Below are 20262 nucleotides of genomic sequence, written 5' to 3'. Positions count from 1 at the left end.
ATATAGTGGTCAGATTATTAAATTTTAAGTAAAGGAAATTATAGCATATCTTAATACAATATACGTAAATGATTGCTTGAAGAAAAAGATTGTTTGTATAAAAACAGCATTGTCTCATTATAGAAAATATCGTCTGCTGTTTCATCTAAATTCTGTATATGGTATTTAGAGAAAATGACGTGAAGAATTTTATAAGAAGACGTAACCTACGAGAAAGGCAGCGACACGGTGTGCTTGTAAAAATGAGCCGCGTCACGACAAATCCAACATTATGGGTTTGCAACCAGCATGGATCCAGACCAGCCTGCGCATCCGCGCAGTCTGATCAGGATCCATGCTGTTCGCTTACCAACCCTATTACAAGTAGAGAAACTGATAGCGAACAGCATGGATCCTGATCAGAATGCGCGGATGCCCAGGCTGGTCTGGATCCATGCTAGACGCAAACGCACTTTGTTGGTTTTATCATGACACGTCTCAAATTATTGATTTAACAACATCGTGATGTTCGCATGCTATATAAGGAAACATTGTTATCGAGTTACAGTTATAACTTCTCAGAAATATTATACAAACACTTTAATGAGCTATATTTTATATCTGCTCTTAATCTCTACTCTTCCACTTACTTGTTTTGTTTCACCTTAAAACCAGGATAGAACACGTGGGTTTGATTATGTTACAACCACGCATTTGTTATAGTTATAATTAATATAACACAAATGTAGCCTGTGATAGGCATGGTCTAATAAGGAACACACTATGAAGTAAACTGCGATTTAAATAAACCCATTTCACCTGTGTCTAAATTTCAACTAAGTTCTTAATTCTGAAAATAAAACTAGTTATTGAATTATTGAACAATGGACTGATCTCCAAGCTCGGTTAGTCTGAATCGGAGTAATGAACTTCGGATCGAATAGAAATCTGCCAGGGAGTTACTTAGAGTCCATATGTTCGGATGTCAATGAAATATTGATTAAAATCAAAAAGTGCATTCCGCTCAATAACTTAAAACTAGAATTAAGTAATTGTCACGAAAGTTTCTTTGTCGATGTTGATTTATACTGTTGGAACAAGGTTAATGTTATTCTTTAAGAAGAAGAAAGCATATAAATAGAGGCAGAGTTTGTTCTCCTTTGGCATGGTTCAAGGTCACAATTTCGCTGAAATTGCCTACCCAATGACTTTAGGTTATAGTTGATTTATTTAGATGATGTAAACGGTTTTACTCGAGTCGTGGCCTTTTTGGGATGTGTTTGTAGTAGGATGCAGATGGTCGTGTGTGAATGTCCTTAGGATTAAGGTGTATGTATAGTCGATTATATAGACTGTGCAATATTATTGGGAGAAAAAAGTTTGTTTCTTCAGAATCTCTAGGTTTTAAGATGTCTCTAACCAATATCTTTTTACCAAACGCCAACATTTTTGCTAGACTTGTTCTTGTTGACCCATAGATAACAATATTGAGTTTCTCTGATTGCAGTGAGTTTGCTCTGGGAAGGGCTTAATCTAATGTTGTAAGAACTTGTTGCCCAACCCTTTTGCATTTTGATATATACTCATTATTTGTATGATTTATTTGTACACATGTATTAAATGCAATAAAATATGTTTAAACTAGTGAGTTTGATCAGAACTTTGCCAGAATACATTGTTTTTTTTTCTATTTATATATATGTACAGGACTACATAAAGCTATTGTTATAGATCTGTCAAGATAATGATAATTATCATATACAAAGAACGTTTCTCTAATTAACATACATGATTATGAAGTTGACCTCGCTTTAGAAGCCATATCTAATTTGTTCAATTGCGACATCGCTTCATTGCTTTTCTATCCCTCTTACCATCAAAGATTCTGTCAGTTCCACAAACGGTATATGATGTTGTTTTCACTTATATTGATCCATTCGTTTTCTTACAGTTCCTTAGAGCGCGGCAGTATCGTCTGCCCATTATCTGAACGTTATTGATCTTGGCGCCAAATATTCCGCCATGCATATACGCGGAACTACGTCATCGCTGTCCTCGACTCTCGTCTGCTAAATATGTTTCTGAAATGTTTACTGAAAGATAGACAGTAACAATCAAAGTTATCGTGCGTTCGTTATAAAAACATCAGCTACTTTGAACTTTTGTGCTTGTTCACTTGTGTCACCATTTATGAAGCAATAGCATCGAAGCCATATGAATTTTACAGTATAGAATCTTAATTCCTATATTAAAAACCTTATGTAATTTTACAACGGAATTCAAATTATTACATTACAGACAATATCATAATCAATCTTAAATTAATTCATTTTACAGTAAATTGTTGATTTTTTTGTAAGAAATATATACAAGGACCATTTCTTTTTCATATTATGTGTCATATTTTGAAAAATGATACTAGTATTATGATATATATCTACTTGTTCTCATAAACAATATGTCATTTTATTGACTTTAGAATAAAAATATGTAAAAATCAACAAACAAGAAATAATGGGAGTATAACCATGGCAACTCAGACTGGAACAAAATCAAGGTGTTAGGGAAATTGTTTAAGTTTTATTAAGAATGGTTTTCAAGTAGGTCACTTGTACCAAAGTAAAAAAAGAAGTCACTGAAGGTTTTTCAAAAATATATTTATATGTATAGTGTTTGATACACAAGTTATGTTTCATGTATCTCTAATTCTCTATTCATCTTGTATTTTTAAATTACAGTTACTGATTAATCTGATAAGTTCTTCAAATAGATATGAGCCGCGTCATAACAAAACCAACATAGTGGGTTTGCGACCAGCATAGATCCAGACCAGCCTGCGCATCTGCGCAGTCTGATTAGGATCCATGCTGTTCGCTATCAGTTTCTCTACTTGTAATAGAGTTGGTAAGCGGACAGCATGGAACCTGATCAGACTGCGCGGATGTGCAGGCTGGTCTGGATCCATGCAGGTCGCAAACCCATTATGTTGGTTTTGTCGTGACGCGGCTCATATCTATCATCACACAATGCTATATTTGCAGGATCACTCTTTTATATCTTATGTCGGTTGACATTAAATTTATACTTGCTATTCACCTGTTTTAAGTACATTCATTATATAGGTTTTACATGTGTTTTCAGTGCCAAGCTAGCTGGTATACATACATCATATATTAAAATAATAAAGTCACAGCAATAACACGTATAATATCATTTTTTATTTTTCCAACGTTTCGGCAAATGTATGCCTTTTTCAAGGTAAATAAATAATAATAATATCAACGGACGTGACGTCGTAATTTTACAATTAACGTCACGCCCACTTTAGCGGAAAAACGAACAAATACGAACAATTCCAATTCATGATAAAAGAGATAAGTGCACCAAACAAAACATCAAAATATAAAAACGACACAATAGATATCGGATTAATAAATACGAATATTTCCTATAGGGTTTAATTATAAAAAATGATAATAGGAAAAAACGAATATCTATGTGGCGTAATTCTAGCATTTGTAGCGTGGATTGATATTTTATGAATTATTTAATTGAGTATAACAACTTTGTGTTCATTCCTTCTGGAAAATGAGTTTTTAGCTTATGAATCCAAAATGTTTCTTTGCACAAACGATCTAAAGTATTGTAAACAACATCTATGGGCATAAATGAAAAGTCGGTAAAATTATGATCGTCCTTATTAAAATGATTTGCAACATTAGTGGAGAATGCAGGATCTACAAAATTGCATATATCAAATTTATGGCTATTCATTCGTTTAGACACAGGTTGTTTGGTTTGACCAACATACTGCATGCTACATTTTTTACATGTTATCAAATATATACAATTCTTGGTTTGACAGTTAGTATGTTGACGTAAGTCAAATATCTCTCCTGTATTTGAACTGTAAAATGACGTACCACTATTAATACGAACACAATGAGAACAGCGTTTTCTACAACAACCTCCAGAATGTTGATGTAAAGTCACTGTCAGTATCAAATCTAGATCTAACTAAAAAGTCTTGTAAGTTTCTTGGACGTTTATAGGCAATTATGGGTGTGTAGTTATTGTGAATATTTTTAACACCTTCGTTTTTTGACAGATTTAGTAGGTCCCAATATTTATGAATAGTATTTCCAATATTAGGTAAGGACGGATTATATGTCACAATAAATGGAAGAACGTTTTTCTTTTCTTTATCTTGTGGCCGTAAGGCATCCTCTTGTGACATCTGTGACACGTGAAGAAACGCTGAATCTATAACCGTCTCAGGGAAATTTCTACTTATGAAGAATTCTCGTAGTTTGCTTAGTGAAGTAGAGAACACGTCGTCGTCGGATATAATTCTCCTGTAACGCTTAGCCTGACTGTGGGGTATTCCGTCTTTACACCGTTTTGGATGACAGGATGTATAATCAAGATATTGGTGGTTGTTAGTTTCCTTTACATAAACATTAGTTTGAAGTTCGTACGATTTTCCTTTTGATACTTGAACATCAAGAAACGAAACAGATTGTTGAGATATGGTGTGGGTGAATTTAATGCTTGGGTGAACATTGTTGATTTTGTCAATAAATGTGTTAAGTTCTTCAAGAGAATGATCCCAAAGCATAAAAATATCGTCTAGAAAACGAAGCCACAATGACGGTTTAAGCTGACTATCTTTCAAAAAATCCTCTTCGAATTTCCCCATAAAAAGTGCTGCGTACGCGGGGGCGACTGGGCTTCCCATAGCGGTACCCATTTTCTGAAGAAATAGTCATCCCCGAACTTGAAGTAGTTATTTTCAAGAATAAGTTTCAAAAGTTTAACAATTTCATCTGACGAAAGTCTGCTGTTATTATTTCCTTGTCTTAAATAATACAAACACGCATCAGTTCCATCCGTATGTGGTATATTAGTATAAAGTGAAGAGACATCTAGTGTTACCAAATATGTGTTTTTGCTTTGTAGTTTAATATTACGTAATTTGTTGATGAAATCTGTGGTGTCTTTTACATATGATGGCAATCTAAGCATATGTGGTTTAAGTATAAAGTCGAGATACTTTGAAATATTTTCTGTCGGTGAGTTACATCCTGACACAATAGGTCTACCCGGATACTTTAATGGCAGTGTGAAGTCTGGAGGTTTGTGTGTTTTAGGTAAGATATAAAAACACGGTGTACGTATGTTCGTTGGAAATACATCAAATTCATCTGAAATACAGTCGTTTGTTTCTTTAATCTTATCAATGCATTCCGATATGTTACATTTAATAATTTCTGTAGGATCTTTCGTACATTTTTCATAGTAGCTGTTGTTTTCGAGTTGACGTAAAACTTCCCGTCGGTAATCGTCAGTATTCATAATTATGATAGTGTTCGATTTGTCCGCTTTCTTTATAATTATACTTTTATCTTGTGACAGTTTACGTCACATATGAAAAATTTTTTTTTTTTTTTTTTTTTTTTTTTTTTTTTTTTTTTTTTTTTTTACATCATATATGTAATTCTATATATTTGTCTAGAAATGGTTGCTTAAATACCGGCGTCAAATGTTTTACAAAAGAATGACATTAAATATTCCTAACTCATATGTTCTGTTTTCATATATTCATCGTTAAGCAAACGGCAGCTTTCACATTGACATATATTTTTTACACCTACTAAAACAGGATTTTTATATAGTAACATTAATATGCATATGACAAAGTAACAAACATTATATTCATGAAAAAAGTCTTCCAGTTCTATTGTTACTAGGTACTGTATTAGTCCGGCGATAATGTCATTTTGCATACCGCCCATGTTTTTTCCTTTTTATTTACAAGTTAATTTGCCAAATTTGGCATGTGATATGCCTTTGACCATTTACAATTCTTATTAAAATGAGATGGTCAATACAACCTATAAAAAAAACATAAGAAAAGAAAACAAAAAACATATACATATACATCTATATCATATACAAAAATAAGATATGAATTGGTAAATATATTTATATTTTTACCATATGTAAAAAATGACAATATTAACAAAATTTTAAGGAGAAGCTATATTTGCAAGCAATTATTTTCTTATTTATGTTCTAAATCAAGCAACATTTCTAATAGATCTTGTAGTTTTACTAGACAAGTCAAATCTGTATGTAGAGATCTAGCACTTATTGAATTAATCTCCATAACAAAGGTTTTAAAAGAAAACTCTTGTGCCATATGAAACCTCAAAGGAACACCCATTTTTTTGTATCTGTACCTTTATTCTTCAATGTATCCATAAAATATTTATATACAGCCAATGACAAACAATATATGCGCAATGGACTATAGCAATTTATTTTTATTTTTTCCAAGAAGCCTTTTTAATTATTCAAACGTTACAGCATGTATTATGAATTTTTACTCAAGTATTCAAGTGCACCGAAGCTTGTGTATGCTTTAGTACATCAACATTCCATGTTGTTTGTGAACATTTTCAGCTTGTAATTCAATACATGTATAAAAAGGACTGAACATGACAATATAACATTGTTACGAAAACCAGAAAAAGTAAAAAGAATTGAACTATGTTGAAAACTCACGTATATTTGTCCATACACATTTATGACATTTAATACAGTCTTATCAAAATGATAATTATACTTTATAATTGTAAGATTTGACAAAATGCGTTTTAAAAAAAATAACAAGAACAGTGAAACTAACTTCAATAAAAATAATCTATAATTGCCTCCATTTAACTACAAAAACCGATGTTCCAGTAACAAATTAATAAAAATTGATGTACTCATAATTGTCATATCAATAATGTATTTGGTATATTTTCAACTAATGGTTAGCAGTAGTACATACATGTAGCGGACCAGTTTCACGTTAGAAACATAAAAAACTTCAGACTCCAGACGAGGCCAAATGGTCAATTATTCCATACAGCGACGGGTGAAAAATAGTGCAGGTTAAGTGATGAATCTCTTGCAACAAAAAAAAAAACAGAAAAGATTAACTGTATATGTAAATGGAAGCTTTATTAATGATACATTGATACTGATTATCTATCACATTTGAAAGATGTATGTCAAAATTCTAACAAAATATCGAATGGCACTTTTAGTCTTCATTTCTTGGAATGTAATTGATATTACGTATCGTCCATAGACACAGAATTTTAATAAGGTGCCTTGAACATTTTTCTATTATACATTGACCGTGCATTTTATGTACGTTGTCTAGCATGTTATTAAGTACATGTATTGCATGTAAGTACAAAGTATAGCGTTCGTATTTTGACAGATACAAGATAGATAATGGCCATGTGTTAAAACTATTTGTACTTAAATAGTCTCACTGGTTTCCATTTTCATTAATATTCTGACATCCCTGCTTTATCATCAAGTTACTGAAACGCTTGTTGTAGAAGCAGACGATCGATTGAAAATATCTCAGCTATTTCTCAAGAACATCATACATAATTATTTATGTCAAAACATGTTTGTTTTTGCCGGAGAAAACAAGATACAGTTCATAAAATGTATTTAGAACGTTGTTTTCGTGTTAAATAACACATGTATTGACTGCACCGTACTCCAGAGAATCAGGGTCGTGACCGTTGATTATTACTATTGTTATAAAAAGATCTATTTTAGGAGAATATTCAACTTTAATAAAAAGAGATAACCTTAATCGATGTTGATATAAAATTTTAAAGGACAAATGTGAAAAGACATTGTCCTATGAGATGAATTAGAAATCACAAATCGGTACAGACTGATTTCAAACAACATATAACTATACAGCAATACAATTTATATTTCAGCTTACGTCTGCCCACATTTTCAGTATATGACATCTAGACCAATTCTGGCCGATTTTTGTAGGAATGTTCCATGGTTCATCTTCCGAAATAGTTATACTACTTTTACTGAACCTTTAAAACAGTTTGGTAAATTTTAATGTTTTTTCAGAAGATGGTTTGGAAACCATTATCCTCCATACAAAACCGTCACTATATGTTTGCATAGTACAATAAACTTAAATAATCATAATCAAATCGCAGTGATAGTCAATAATCATTCGTAGATTGATATTGTTAAACATAGATTTAGGTTCACAAGAAGACAAAATTTCATAAGTTTGTTATATGTCTTATACTAAAAAGGTATTCATGTTTTGGTCACACATGTCGGCATGAAGTTAATTAACAAAGATATACAGCAATAGGAACGCTTCGTCGATTATTCATTATCATCACGGAAACAGAATTCTGCCACGCGACTTTAGATTTAAGCAAATATTAATAATGATTATTTTAACTTTTTATTTCAGTATGGCTGGGTAGTATTGAAATCAGTATATCATATTGGTGACTATTTTAACTTTATATTTCAGTATGGCTGGGCAGTATCGGAATCAGTATATCCATGATGCTTTCTCCAATAATAACAACAATATGCCGACGGAAAAGTCCGCGACTCTATGCCGTGATTGGAGGACTGGTGATCTCCCTTGGAATCCTGTTTATGTCTTTCTCTAAGTTATTAGAACAATTATTCATCAGTTACTGTTTGGTGCTATCCGTCGGTAAGTTGGGGTTATAACAATTCCGAAATGACTGTTTAATTACAATGTCATTATTTTTTTTTTCTTAGAGTCACAATTTGCCTCAGATTTTTTTCTTTCTGTAGAACATGTAAGATGCTTATCACCTGAAGCAAATAATGATGAATCGGAAATGTTTATGATAAAGATAGCAATTTTTATCAAAGTTTATTTTGAGTTAAATACTAAATACTTAATCATCATATGATGTACTTATCAAGCGAAAGATGTTTCAACTGGTTAGCCAATGAGTTACTTTTTGGAAACTGTGACAGGACACCATAAATAAAAGACAGACTTTTGAAAACTTAAGATAACAGTATTTAGCTTAACGGGCATTTAAAAAATAGCATGTGGCTGTGTGGTAAATTTCTTATCCCAAAGCACACGGCCATCATTTCTTTAGGTTTCAGATCCGTGATGTTGATGTCATTTTCTAGTGATTACGATTATTTATATGCATTGGTCAGATGCAAGAACTGTCATATTATCTTGATACCCTGCTTTGTCAACAAAAATTACCATTAGTTTTCCGGATGGAGTTGAGCATTTGTGGTCTGTGCTTTGAATAAGGCAAACTTTGTAAAACGTATTCCGATATCATCATTATATATAATTATAATGTTTTGGTTTATAAGTTTCTATAACGTTTTGTCCGTTTCAGCATTTAATGAAGATTATCTAATTTTACGTGGAAGTTAGGACTTGTGTTTCATTGTATGTTGCCTATATTTTTATTGACGATAGCAATATAGCAAGTCTGCTTTATATACAGGTTCTGGGATCACGATAAATACCGCTAACATCATGGTTGGCCGTTACTTCCGTTGCAGACGAGAGTTTGCGGAGATGATAATGTTGGCGGGAACTGGTGGCGGCGCTGCTCTTGTCGCTTATATCATAGATGAATTGATGAAGTATGATGCGTTTTTCATTTCTATTATCAAATTAAACTTTCATTGAAGTCTTTAGATTTTTATGTATTTCAAACTGATTATAAAGTAAGGAAAATGAAATAACCAAGTGACTATTGGCTAGATAGAGTCCATGCAATTCTGTCTGACATGGTCAAAAAGAAGAACTAAAAATGTAATAAAAGCTAAGCTGTTTTGTGTCGTTTTCCCAATGCTGTGCATGACTTATCTAAAAGAATCTTCTACACTGTTTTTCATTTAACTACAATTCAGGCCATTTTCATGAATGTTTCAGGAAACTTGAATGGAATCACGCAATGCAGTCAATCGCCGGGTTATCAGCTATTACTATGATTGCCGGTGCCATGTACAGGTCGGCGTCCCTTTATCATCCACGTAGAAATGTTATTCTTCATATCAAAAACCAAAAGAAGTGCCGTCGGGAAAGAGACCAGGTATAGATGCATTAATTATTGTAAATAAACGGGAAAACAAAAGAAAACGACAATAATTACTTACAATTTGTGTATGAGAATTTAAACTTAAATTAGATTTGGAATCGTAGTCTTGCACAATCAAAATAAAATAATAAATTGAAGCTAACTACTATAACTACTTCGCTGAGACGCCCATTACAATAAATAAATACCTTGTGGTCGTAATTAAAACTAAGCATAGTAATCGGGCAATAACTGGTATTATATTTGTCATCCTAATTCAGGGCTCTAAATTTTTTAAGGTCAGTTTATTTAGGTTGTGCATAATAGGAAAAAAATAGTATACATTGTTTGGGTACTAGCTTATTGCTAAAGAAATTTATCTTTTATTTTTCGGTTTGTACCATAGTAAATGTACATTAATTTAGTAGATGGAATTAATGCAAAGTACATGGACTTTATACCAAAATACATCTTGATTACCCGAGTATTTTGTTAGTGTCTAATGAAGCTGACAGAAAGTAAATTAAAGTACATGAAAACAATGTATGTTTATTATTGTTGTTTTGTATATCTGTTTATGAAAGCTGTATATGCCTGTACACAACACATCAAATACATGTCGTACCAAACCATTGCGTGATATATTTGGCTGAAGAAACAAAACAACAAAGCTGACAGTTCGTATTATTGAAGATGATTGTATACAAAATTCGAGCCGCGTCACGAAAAAAACAATACAGTGCGTTTGCGACCAGCATGGGTCAAAAAAAGCCTGCGCATCCGCGCAGTCTGATCAGGACACATGCTGTTCGCTTACCAACTCTATTACAAGTAGAGAAACTGATAGCGAACAGCATGGATCCTGATCAGACAGCGACGATGCGCAAGCTGGTCTGGATTCATGCTGGTCGCAAACCCATTATGTTGGTTTTTGTTGTGACGCGGCTCAGATGTAGTTCAAGTTTGTGATGTTTTTCTTTTTTAATGATTCGTCTGCTTTGCTTTTTTTCTTGGCGTTCATTTTTATGATGCTATATTTGTGCAGGAGAAACCGTCCTATTTTGACTTCGCAGCGCTAAAGATGCGGGCATTACAGGGTATAATGGTGATGGTGGCAATCATAGGATTGGGCATGCATACACCGTATATACTTATGGTAAGCTGAAGTTTATATAGAAGTTTATGAGTACCGTATGTTATAGTTCTATATAAGAATTATATACAAATTAAGTGCAAGGGGTAGATGTGGTTTAATGATTAAAGTATGAGCGTCTCGTCATAAAGATTTGGGAATCAATTTAATCAACCCATTCGGATTGTATTCATGTTTTCCTTCCTGTGTCACCAGCGCTTGACTGTTCCAGTAAGGGGTACTCTAAAATGATTTATATAGGTTGCAAGAATTTCACAATCAGGCATAGAAAAATACAGAATATGTTTAAACTAAGCCTACCCTAAAGTTATCAGTGTTAACTTTGCTCATACATGTTGGTTAAACCCAGTTTTCAGACGCTATTTAATACGAGAAAGTCAAACGTCAACTCTTGTTTTACTGATATCATTTTATAAAACAACCTTTTACACATTTCCTGGGCATGGTTATTATCATAAAAATGTCAACATATTAGTAAGTCATTAAATAAACGTATTATACTATCATTTTAGATACAGATATATTACTTATGTCACTGAATCTGTTCCTAAATGTTTGGTTTTGTCTTAAACGACAAGGAAAAAATACAGCATTTGTAGATTTAAATATGAACATATTAGCTAACTTTTCTTTGCTCTCTACTTCTGTCCTTCTTCTAATAAATCCATGTATAATCTACATGTGAAGTTGTCAGATGAGGGGTACAGTCAGTTAGAATACGAAATGCTCGAGACATATATTCCATGCTCATCAGTTATAAATGTTTTACCTTAAAAAAAATAATTAAATTGATATCACTCTGTACATATATAGTATTGATGTTCCATCGCTTTAGTACTGGTGTACTAATGGTCTGTCTCGCTTAACAAAATATCCAGTGAAAAGAATGGAAAATGACCTTTCGGTTATATATAGATCTATAAGTCTACTGTAGCTCATTCGTGAATTTTCCATGACCTGTTAAATACCGTCTGGAACTGTGATTTTAATACATGCTTGTCTTACATTTAGGTCAGACATAATTATGTCGTAGAATTAACAAGAGGTAACAGAATAAATAAATCATAATATATCACTGTAGACGGACAGCTATTACTTAAGGTTTATTCCTCTTTAACATTCATATTTCTCAATCTAAATTGGTAAAATAGACAGGTTGGACTGCCCAGTTGTAGTGTAAAAATACAAAACTTGAATGACTTACAGTAGTGATTCTGGTCAGATTGGAAGAGGTTCAGGTGATATAAAGGTCAATAATGACCGTCGCCAGTGACCAAAGGGTTAAAGCATTGCATGCTTTGAAGTACATAGTGGTTTGGTGCACTTCAGTTCTAACTCTAATTTGATAAAGTTCTTATTTAAACGTCCGAATCTCATAAGAGTTAATAACTTTTGTAAATGAAGTTTTCCTCAGTATCCGAGGTATACTCAATAACTTTGGTGAGCTCTATACTAAATCACAAAATTACTGTAAACATTATAAAAATGTGTCCAATTGCTTCTTAGTTTGTATGAAAAAAATCCTTATATTGCGGATACTTTGGGTTTTATGGACATTGTGAACTGCTTTCCGGACCTATTTCGGAGAATTTTGAGTATATTTCAGCAGTAGCTTTTATAATTACAGAACCGACTATTACTTAGCCGACTGACGGTAACTCAATTTACACATGCAACCATTTCAAAAATCAGCCGGCACCGTCTGATCATGGTTTGCACTGTTAGTCAATATACATATTTTGAAAATTTTCTTTGTCTAGTTTAAGAGTTAACATGCTTCATTTACAAGCATCGTGGCAAGAGAACATATATTAACTTTGTTGTCTTGAGCCTTTCAGGGAAAGAGATTTAAATCTTATAAACAAACATTTGGTGCTTCTCTTTCCAGCTTCAAACAGCCAAAACAAGAGGTATAGATGAAGATTCACTCGTTCTTTTGAATGTTTTCTTGGGCTTAGGATATCTTCTCGGCTGTTTCATATTTGGCTACATTGTGATTCGAAACAGTAACGAGTGTTCCATAAGCAGACGACATCTAACACAATCATGTGCACTTGCTAGTGGTGCAAGCACGCTGTTGTTCATCATGGCACGTGACTTCCACGCATTCGCGCTCTACGCGTGGTTATACGGGATCTCGTCTGGAGGTTATTACTACACTGTGAAAATGTACACTTACGGGATTGTGAAAGAGCGGATTATGGAAAGAGGGTGGGGGTTCGTCAATGCTGCTCAATTCTTGTCCTTCCTCCTTGGACCCCCGCTTGCCAGTAAGTATAGTGTAGATGTCTTATAAACTACTTATTAATGTCTTCCTGTCTTATAAGAGTATGATAGTGAAAGAAAACATTAGAATGAAATAAAATCGAATTTGGTGTCTAGCGTTCTTGCGACTTTCTAGTTACAGTGTGTCCATATTTTCCAATGGCCCTTTCAGAGGCCAAGAGAGCTCAAATAGGTATAAAACATTTAACATCTGATGGATCAATGAATGGATCATCACTATACTCCATGTTAAGCATTTCGAGATGGTTTCTGTAATACAATTACATTTTATAAATATGAAATTCTTTTTTTAAAAAAGGCCACCTTTCATTAACCTTAAGATAGATCTGAATGGCCATTCTATATAATTATTTGATAGACAGACAACTGATAGAGCCAATCTGACAGTTTAAAGGTTTTTTTATACAAAATTGAGTACTGTTAATTGAGTCCATGTAAATAAAGGGAGGTAATTAGAAATTTATTTTCTATAAATTTTAAGTCAAATTTTTCAATACGAAATGAATGTATTTATTTTAATGATTACATATAATGTGCGCAAATATTTGCAGTACATATTTTACATATTCTTCGATGTTTGAAAATTGTTTTATAGGCATAATTATATACATATACAAAATTTAACTTAAGTTTGGTATACAACCTCAATTTTTACATACAGGATTTTTAAATAAAGGTTGATTTATTTCTCTACACTTTGATGCATTTCATTATATTGTAAAACACTGAAAGTGGTTATTGAAGTTTATTTGATTTATGTCTATATAATACGTTGTAATCTTGTGTATTTTCAGTATATCTCAACGAGTCTTACAACAGTGATGTTGCATGTTACATATTCTCCGGTATCATTATGATCGTTGGTGGTCTAATGTTCTACTGTATGCCGCTCTTTGAACGACATCAATCTAATATGGATATTGTTCAGCGCTACCAGAGCGCATGCTCCAAAAACACAACGGAAGCGGCCGCTCTTCTCGACCTTGACCTTACAAATGCGATGGTGACGAAACCATTGAACAATGTGCAGTTTATTGTTTCACCATCGCGGATGAAACATAATCAAGGAAGTAAGGACGCCAGTAAGATTCAAATGCAGTGCTTTATACAACACAGAGATAAAGAAAAGCCAAAACAAATAGTGCTTTCAAGAATTACCGAAGAGAAAGAAGGCCTTCGGTTGGATTTTAACGAAATTTCATACGTGAGTAATTCAAACTCTAAGTCGTGTTCAGACAGTAGTGGGAGGAGAAAGAGTGTTTCAGACCGCGATTTTTCAATTCCTCTGTGTGAGAATCATTGCGCGGACATTCCTTCAGACAGCGTTGCTTCTCACCACACGGACAAATCGTGCAAAGGATCACACGCTTCTCGTGCAGAGGGAAAATTCCGTCGAAGTTCGGACAATGTGAAATTGGAATTCTTTGATCCTCCTAGTCAGGAAAAAGAATCCACAGCGACTGTTTCATATGACAGTGATCTGTACATAAATCTTTGTGAAGCTCAAGTTTAAATTTCTATGTTTCTCAAGAGTGAATCTCTGTATATTTTGAATGTTATATATGCTTTAAGTGGAGCCATATATGTATTTAAGAATTATGTTTATATATTTCATAAGATCATGTTTAATGAGGTACACGTTCACATGTTGGCTGAATTGTGTCATATTCAAATTGTAATCTAGCGTCATATGAGTACATAGATTGTCGTTTGGAGTTATATACAGATTGTCGTCTGGCGGGATGAAAAAAGTGAAATGGCACAAAATTGCCACCATACATTTAGTACTTTGTGCTGTTTTTTCAGCGACAGGAGCATAATTTATCAGATTTACTCCTGCTATACAAACATAATTATGATATACAAAATTGCTTCCTTTTTAAAAAAAAATGGTAGAATGTTAAAATGTTTTATTTCTTTATGTTTTGTTATAAAAATATTTGTGAATTTTTATTTGTTGTAGGACAAAATTGATTGAAATCATATCTATCTTGATATTTTCAATCTAAAATGATAGGATTTCGCATTGTTTTGTTGCTGTACATGTTTATTTATCTAAGTAATATTAACAGATTGACGAAGTTCATCAACTTCTTTGGTACTATCTTGAAACTTAGAAGTTGGATATTTTTATGAACATGAATTTCACATCAAGGATTCGATGATAAAACGCCAATGACTGTCTTCAGTATAAGACGTTTGGCTGATAAACTTAGGTACATGTATTTTATATATTATAAATGGATGTCATAAAAATAGAATATTTCTTCAAGTGAAGTTATCCCTTTTCAAAGTCTTGATAGTTAAGTTCATAAAATTGACACTTACTAACTTAATATCATATCAAAGTTAAATAGAGCTTAATTTCAGTTTCTAGGTTCTTCTTAAAACATCTCATTGAAAGCTTATTTTTATCATCATACTGAGAAATCGGACAGTTGCATGATTTCTTCCAAAGTTTTATTTAAAACTTATTAGGATGTAAAGAAATATATACCTGTACAGATTCTATGAAGGGAATGTGGCGCACAGTAACAAAGGGAAGATACTCATAGTAAATTTCACAGAAATAGTTTCCGATTTACCTCCCATTCAAATGGTCAAATGGTGTTATTTACAAAAAAGAATATTGAGCCTATGATATTCTTAACCATTATTCTTAATGGATTTTTTTTCATTTATAGTAGATGTGTAAATTTATTTCATGTTTGATGAGACTCTGGTGGAATATTATCGAAGAAAACATGTTTATTTTTATATTGTTATAGATGTATATTATATTACATATAATATGCATTTCGTTATGCGTTATCTTTTATTTATCGCATGGCTGTGAGCTTTTCCTTTGTTCTTTCCAACCCATTATACTCAGTACACTTCAATGAGCATTTCAAAACTGTATTGATATATAACAGTACAGTTTTTTCATTGATTCATATAGGAAAAAAAACTGTACTGTTATATATCGGTCTAGTTTTTTACGCACCTTGTATATATCAATACAGTTTTTTCATAGAGGCTCCAAATGGGGCAGTGGTAACGACCATTCCCAGTAGTAAAAAAAAACCCATAAGATAATAAAAAATGAAATCAATAAAATATAATATAATAAATATATAAATACAATGAAAAATATAAACAAAGATAATTAATGAAATGAAAAAAGCCCTTTAATTTCAAATCAATCTTGTTAACAGTATACAATCCGCCTCTTATATTTGATGTCTTTTGAATATTTTTTTGCGGCAGCTGCCTTATGATAAATAACTGTAATGTAGATAACGATTAATTTATTTATTTGTTTCTACACAAAAAAGAAAACATTATGCCATTGCGATAAAACAGTTATAGTATACGAAACTCGTTAGTTACGGGGGTATAACACTGGCTGGGGCGACATCTCGGGATGTTTCTGCAAAAAAATGTCTCGGCCTAACGGCCTCGCCATTTTTTAGCAGAAACACCCCTTGATGTCGCCCCAGCCAGTGTTATACCCTCGTAACTAGCTCGTTTCATATACTATAACTATTACGTAAAAGAAAGCTCCATTGTTTTGTTTGAAAGTCTGGGCGACTTCACGTGTCTGGAATTGTATGTGCCGGTATGGGGAAAGGGAGGGGGGGCAGTCTTGTAGAAGGAAACGCTTTGTGGGTATAAAAAATATTTGATAAAGAACAAAAACATAGTTTTGTTGCAAACCTTTGTTTCTAACATAATTCACACATGCTACAAGATTAAAATGTGACATATAGATATTGGCCTAAAAAGTGAAAACACTACTGTAAGATTTATACAATGTATTTGTTTGTTTTTTAGAATGATATGGAATATTTTTATTTTTGGCCTAAATTGTCACGTGATATCTAAGAGGTCGCTTGGTAAAAGGACAGGTTCAGGTTATTTGAATATTCAATAACTTTCTACACAATTTGGTTTTAACCAAGCTAAACCTGGAATAGCTTTCTTTATTGCTTACAATATATGAAATACCTCCACTAAACACTACTTTTGAAAGATGACTGTTGATTGCATCATCATCATCATCATCATAATCATCATCATCATCATCATCATCATCATCATCATCATGATTATCATCATCATAATCATAATCATCATCATGATTCTCATCACCATATACTTAATTATATTCAAATAATCCTACATAGCTACTGACTGTAATAAAACTAGGTCATCAGAGTAGTGTCAGGATAGCCTGCAAACTATGTTGTTTTGACTGACTACCATGTTACCTATTCGAAATAATCTGCTTTCACTCTTACAGTGAAACCCTGAAAATTGTCAGTTTAGTGGTTCAAGTTCAAACCAGGTCAAATCCGTTTACTTTAATTAAGCGTGGTAAAGGATTAAAATGTTTTAGGAAAAGTGCTTAAATGTTTATAGATGTAAATATTTGATCACCTTTCGGGTATTTTTAAAGTGTGAAAATTATATATTGACTGGTATAACATATATGAAAAGCTTGAAACCCGCTTAAAAGTCTTTATAATACAAACTCTATATATAGCCAATAGCTTTCTGCTTCTTATTTTCATTTTGTACGGAAGTGATTCTAGAAACTGGTAAGCGGGCTTGTATGACATCATTGATAAAATTACTGAAGTGGTCTTATTGTCGAAATATTTTCCTATTTAATTCTTATTGCTCACACTTTTCACACATAAAATCTTACTTCCTATTTATTTTAAAATATTTTGTTGTAGTGTTAATAGTTTTTTGGAGATAATGCTCTTCCACTGTGATCACATATAGTGGATTGAAGTATCTTTCATGAGTACAAAGATTAAGAAGGAAAAATTTTAGTGGTGTTTAACCTCTAAAGACATTTGAGCCGCGTCACGACAAAACCCACACAGTGCGTTTGCGACCAGCTTGGATCCAAACATCCTGCCCTGCGCACCCGCGCAGTCTGATCAGCGATCCATGTTGTTCGCTATCAGTTTCTCTACTTGTTATAGGGTTTGTAAGCGAACAGCATGGATCCTGATCAGACTGCGCGGATGCGCAGGCTGGTCTGGATCCATGCTGGTCACACACGCGCTTTGTTGGTTTTGTCGTGACGCGGCTTATCTATGTAAATATATACATGTATATAATGTTGTATAGTTCACGTGCTGTGATTGTTATTCATTGCTGCAGTGCTTCATGTATCTTGTGTAAATAATGAGAGATTCCTAATAAAATTGTGATTTTATTTTAGAAACATTTTTATCATTTAGCTGAATGTTTAAATTTGTAGTAGTGCTGTATGTTCAAAAACTGTCGATCATCGATTTAGATTGGGTTTATACAGGGTATGTTCTTTCTAACTAATGGATTTAATTAAGAAAAATATATTAAAGCATTTGATTTTTTTTACAAAATGTTAAGTATTATGAAATACTTTAATTAATGCTGATTTTCAAAGTTGAAAATTTCTCAGCCTTTCTTCATCGTTTTGTAGTACCTATATACAGTAGATAAGATATTCATTTACATACTACAGATATTTTTCCTCCATCAAAGATTTGGTGGCAGTTCTTTTCACATACCAAACATGATTAATTTTATATCTTTACATCTAATATATCATAAATGCACGAGATCTATTTTGTACACAGACAGACGGGCGGATATGTTTTGCATACAGCATTGCTACAAATGTCAAGTGAAGTTAGACTATATACTTGCTCCAGTTATATTTTGCTATTAAAATAATTCTGACAGTGCTGAATGAAATAAATATTCTTTATATATAAACATGAAATAAATTCTGTCAGAAATCTTCAAATAAAAGTGTAATTAATACTGGTGGTTTTTCTTTGTTGTTGTTGTTTCTACTATAAGCGATGGTCCTGGCGGAAGTTCATAGTTATAGCATAGCTATTGCCACATTCTGCCGTGAACCAAATGGTGAATACCACTGGATGAGTTCAAAAAGAACAAATTTATTTAATGAAGACTCCTTCATTCCTATTTTGCCACATAAACGGTATAATTTATCTACACCTATATGCCTATAGAAATAATGCAAGTTTGGGCTTTTATCAGAAGTATAAATATCCAAAAGTCTAAGTCTCCGATGTTTAAGTCGTGTTTAAAATTGAATGACGCATAAAAAATGACATCAAAACAAAATCCCAAACAGTCTAATTTTCCTGTAAGAGATAGAGGATATTCAAGTGTTGTTTTTTCCCCTATAAATACAAGATTTATTCTCATCGACTGTATGAAAATAAATATTTCATGAGTGGCGGTAGTCACGAGTGAAATATGATACTTTTCTTACCATAAGATGAAAATAAATCCTTTATTTATAGAAAAAAAACTTGAATTTTCTGTTTATGATATACATTTTTTTTCCTTTTCTTAACATTACAATTTGAAATATTTCCCTTAAATATTGTGTATTGGCTGAAGAAAGTAGTCCAGTAAGACATCGGTGAAAATAAGGAAAATATGTTCCACTGCAGTGAAAAATACTCATTTTATTTAATGATTTTTTCTCAATAAATTATTTCATTTATAAGTATATAATAAAACGGTATATTTGTCCGCCAAGAACGATTTTCGCACGACAACAGGTCAAATGGGAAGCTTCAATTAATGGTGGCCTTTCATTTATTCAAAGGTGGACATTGCAATAGGTTAAACTGCGCGTATGTTACGGTCTGAAGTAGGAAAATTAATTAATAATCAATTAGTTTCGTGTACTTGGAGATGGAACAGGCCTGTATATATATATCCGGATTCATTTTTAATCTACCATCACAATTTTCCCATCAGGTGTGTTATTCTTTTTATGTTTTTTCCTCATACACAAGCAGCAGGTTTCATCATCATCATCATCATCATCATCATCAACAACAACAAAAACATTCTGTTTTGTAAAAGTGCAAACGATAACAG

At 32.7% G+C, this 20262-nt stretch overlaps 1 protein-coding gene across 2 annotated transcripts in view; it reads left to right on the top strand.

The window, feature by feature from the left end:
* The window catches only part of LOC132730978 (monocarboxylate transporter 12-like), a 29173-nt gene extending 10012 nt beyond the window's left edge, over positions 1 to 19161 (top strand). For both annotated transcript variants that reach the window (XM_060717070.1, XM_060717077.1), the window contains exons 3-8: positions 8351 to 8542; positions 9336 to 9477; positions 9770 to 9929; positions 10960 to 11070; positions 12956 to 13337; positions 14148 to 19161. In XM_060717070.1, the coding sequence (XP_060573053.1) occupies positions 8351 to 8542; positions 9336 to 9477; positions 9770 to 9929; positions 10960 to 11070; positions 12956 to 13337; positions 14148 to 14866 (1706 nt within the window). In that variant the 3' untranslated portion in view covers positions 14867 to 19161. The remainder of the gene's footprint in view (positions 1 to 8350; positions 8543 to 9335; positions 9478 to 9769; positions 9930 to 10959; positions 11071 to 12955; positions 13338 to 14147) is intronic.
* The last annotated feature ends 1101 nt before the right edge of the window (positions 19162 to 20262 follow it).

The sequence above is a fragment of the Ruditapes philippinarum genome, unplaced genomic scaffold (genome assembly GCF_026571515.1).
Source record: "Ruditapes philippinarum isolate M1 unplaced genomic scaffold, ASM2657151v2 ctg275_1_1_1_1, whole genome shotgun sequence".
NCBI lineage: Eukaryota > Metazoa > Mollusca > Bivalvia > Venerida > Veneridae > Ruditapes > Ruditapes philippinarum.
The sequence above is the reverse complement of the archived record's forward strand: the minus strand, read 5'-3'. Positions and strand labels throughout refer to the sequence as shown.